The sequence below is a fragment of the Polistes canadensis genome, unplaced genomic scaffold, assembly GCF_001313835.1.
Source record: "Polistes canadensis isolate GaletaPanama2010 unplaced genomic scaffold, ASM131383v1 scaffold_453, whole genome shotgun sequence".
Classification (NCBI taxonomy): domain Eukaryota; kingdom Metazoa; phylum Arthropoda; class Insecta; order Hymenoptera; family Vespidae; genus Polistes; species Polistes canadensis.
In genome coordinates, this window is record NW_014570000.1 from 7,451 (window position 1) to 11,243 (window position 3,793).

The following is a 3,793-nucleotide window of genomic DNA, read 5'->3' on the forward strand; positions in this document are numbered from 1 at the left end:
TTTGTGTAAATCTATCATTTTAAAATATTTTTTTATAATAAATAGATATCTAATATACGTATGTATCATATATATTTAATTGTGATTTACAATTTAAATAAATTTTATATTAAATAAGAAACACATTTTACAATGTTACTAAGCGAGGTTAGGGATATTTAGTTTTTATAGTTAGACTCTCAATGATCAATATTTACTTTAAACGAAATTGTTAGTTGATTGCAATTCAAACCTATATTATTCTCAATTTGGGAATCTAATATGAATATAATAGTACTAACATTAGAATAATATTTAATACTCTTACTTAAGAAAAATAATATAAGAAAAAAATTGTCACCATGGTTTGAACGACATATAAACTATCTTTTGTACGGATGCACCGAAATAATTTCTAACTTCCGGTAAAGCAACAGACTTGTCCACTGCAGATATTCTTTAGTTTACAACAAAGTATTATTTCTACAACGTGTTTAATTAACTTGACGTAATGATAAACAATAATTAATACAAACATCAGAAACACAGGTTTCTGATAGTTTATATTCCAATTCTCAATTCTTGTTTTTAACTGATTCTGAAACTGTATTTAAGTGTCTCTTATAAATAAAATGAAGTTTAATTCATATACAGGTATAACCTGGTCTTTATTAGAGTTAGAAGGTCTTTTAGAAGATGAAAATTCACAAGTATATTATGAACGTCTGAATAAACATCTTGGATTACATCCATTTCATTTGAATGATCTTAGTACAGCATTAGATGAAATATTAAGTTCTGGTTTGAACACATATGATACCGAGTATGTATATCAAATAATATTATTAACAAATGCTTATAACTATATTTAAATATAATTTGTTTTAGGTTACAAGGTTTTCTTTTAGCTTATAAAAATCCCAAATTACTTACTACTTATGGAGATATATTTTATGATTCATATTATATTCATATCAATATTGAAGCAGACTTTTATGTATTTAGACCGCAAATTGGGAATTTGTTAAAAGGTAATATGTGTTATCTAACATAAGAATGGTAAATAAGTAGCATGCTTGTATATGTAAAACTAACCATAGCGTTCAATCAAATTTCATAGAAAGCACGTATTATTCAATACAATCATAAATTCTTGAAGTCAGTTTAAGACTGAATAGAATTATTGATATTTATTACATATATTTATATATATATATATATACAGGAAAAAGATCGTAACAAATTTCACCATATTTAAACATGTAAATCAAATCTTACTTACTATCCCTGATCTAATATGTTTTCTATTTTTAAGATTATTTTAAGATTTTACTTCTATCGTAACGTCTAATTTTTGTTTAGGTGTTGTTCATAAAAAGGGAGTTAACTACATCGGTGTGCTTWTGCACAAAACTTTTAACGTATCTATTCTCAGACCGGAGAATGCTGAAAAATGGCCAGGCGATATGGTAAATATAGGTCAAGAAGTTAGATTTGCAGTTACGCACTTGGATTATAATAGTAGATTACCATTTATTCGAGGAGTATTCAATGAAACGTAAGTTAATGATCAACTTACTCTTTCCTTTAAAACATTATGTTTAATTATTAAAATATAGACTATATTTTTATTTTTTTATTCTTGCTTATATATATAGCGACTATCTACAAGGTTGTAAATTACCTTTACACAAAGCTTCTAATGGATCATTTTATGAAGCTAATGAAAGCGATGATACAGATAGTTCGAGTGTAGTAAAACGTCAATCTATGAATAAGAAAAAGWGAAAGTCGAAAGAAATAGATAAACAAGTATTTTCAGAAGAACATGTTACAAATATGAAAAGAAGTTTTACTAGCGAAGATACAAAAAATGAATATAATRGTAAGCATTCTAAGAAAAAGTTGAAAAAATCTGAAGAATCAACGATTGAAACAGAAAAGGAGAAAAAACATTTTGATATCTCTTACYACGAAGCTGATTATTTAAATGATGGTGAAACGTCCGTTAAGAAAAAGAAAAAACGTGATAAAAGTTTGAAAAGAAAATCTGGAGAAGTATCTGAAATAACRGATTCAGAGTTTGATTATAGTAACGTTAAAGTTAAATTAGAAAAGAATATTTCCAATTCTGAAAGTGAATCAAATATTCATGTAAAAAAATCTAAAAAGCATTCTAAAAAGTCTAAACATGCTATTGATGAAAGCGTATATTCCGAAGTACATGAATTAGAAAATGAAAATCATTCTGATAATGAATTTAGTACACCAATTAAATCAGAGAAATTGTCCAAGTTAAATAATATCAAAGAAGAATCTACAAATCATAGACGGAAATCATCTAATAAGCGAATGAAAAGATCTTCAACAGGTTCTGAATCTGAATTTGGTGATAATGTTACAATTAAAATTGAAAAATCTAGCAAATCAGAGAACACTCAAGAAAGCAGTAAAGAACAAAAAATCAAGGTTAAATCAGAAAAATCTATGTTTAATAACGAAGACAGTGAAATCGGTTCAAAGAAGAAACATAAAAGAAAACGTGCTACAACACCAGAAGTAGAAGACTATGAACTTGTCCCAATAAAGAAAGAAAAATTAGGTAATTATGAAGTATCACCAAGTAAGAAATCTCCGAAAAAAAGGAATTTTGATAATGACGATTATAATAGCTTCAATGAGGAATGTGAAATAAAACATGAGAATATTACTAAGAAATCGCACAAAAAATCTAAAGTAAATGATTCATCCATAGAAATAGGAGAAACACAGATAAAAACAGAAAAGCATAGGATAAAAAATGAATTTATTAAACAAGATGTTGAATATTTATTTTCAAATGAACCAATCCATAGTAAGTCTCACAAGAAACGTTCTAAGCATGAAGTTAACAATGAAGATGTAAAACCTTTTAAAAACAGTGAATTAGATAATTCTATATCAGATGAAAGTAATATTTATTCATCTCCTAAAAAACGTTCGAAAAAATTTAAAGAAACAAATTTCGAATTTTCACCTAGCAATATAAGAATAAAAATTGAAAGATCGTCGTCCTTTGAAGATTAAAATGTATTTATGTATATAAGTATGAATTTGTATATAATATTACAATAACTATATATATAACAATATAACTGGACCATTTTAATAAGAAAAATCTATTATATTGTACATTCATACTATATTATCATATATTCTATATGATAATATTATATAATATATATATTAATAATATATATATTAAGGTGGCCACTATTTTGAGTATTTTAATTTTTATGTGTTTAGAGGCTCATATGATATGAAATGTATAAAAAAAATATTCTCTAAGTTTCAAGTCTCTATCTCAATTTTAACCTTTGACGCACAGTGATATAAGTTTTCCGTCTAAATAACATGTGGTTTTTGGCATCGAATGATCAATTTTTTATTCAGGGTAAAGTAATTGTTAAAAAAATTGTGAACTCTGTTGATTTGTTTCTTATAATTGATGCTATAACTCAGAATTTTTACAGATTTTTAACTATTATATTAGGTTGGTGCATATGAAATGTCGGATTTTCTTTACATGTGAACGTTTTTCTTCCTGTTTTCGTTATTTTTTTGTTTCTGGCATAACTTTGATTATAGTCGTACTGTTCATTGCCACAGTCACATTTCAACAAAGCAGATTTTCTCAAAATTGTTTAATTTTTTAATTTTTTAAAAATTATGTAAAGATATCAATTCAACCGATATTTGTGTAATTTTTATATATGAGTATAAACTTGGTAATAATGCTGCAAAATTTGCACGCAATATAAACCAGGCGTTTGGG

At 25.8% G+C, this 3,793-nt stretch overlaps 1 protein-coding gene across 1 annotated transcript in view; it reads left to right on the forward strand.

Annotated features, from left to right (window-relative positions):
* Positions 1 to 3,045, forward strand: part of LOC106792514 (DNA-directed RNA polymerase I subunit RPA43) — a 4,274-nt gene extending 1,229 nt beyond the window's left edge. The window contains exons 2-5 of the mRNA XM_014758965.1: positions 634 to 802; positions 868 to 1,010; positions 1,342 to 1,537; positions 1,638 to 3,045. Of these exons, the coding sequence (XP_014614451.1) occupies positions 634 to 802; positions 868 to 1,010; positions 1,342 to 1,537; positions 1,638 to 3,045 (1,916 nt within the window). The remainder of the gene's footprint in view (positions 1 to 633; positions 803 to 867; positions 1,011 to 1,341; positions 1,538 to 1,637) is intronic.
* The last annotated feature ends 748 nt before the right edge of the window (positions 3,046 to 3,793 follow it).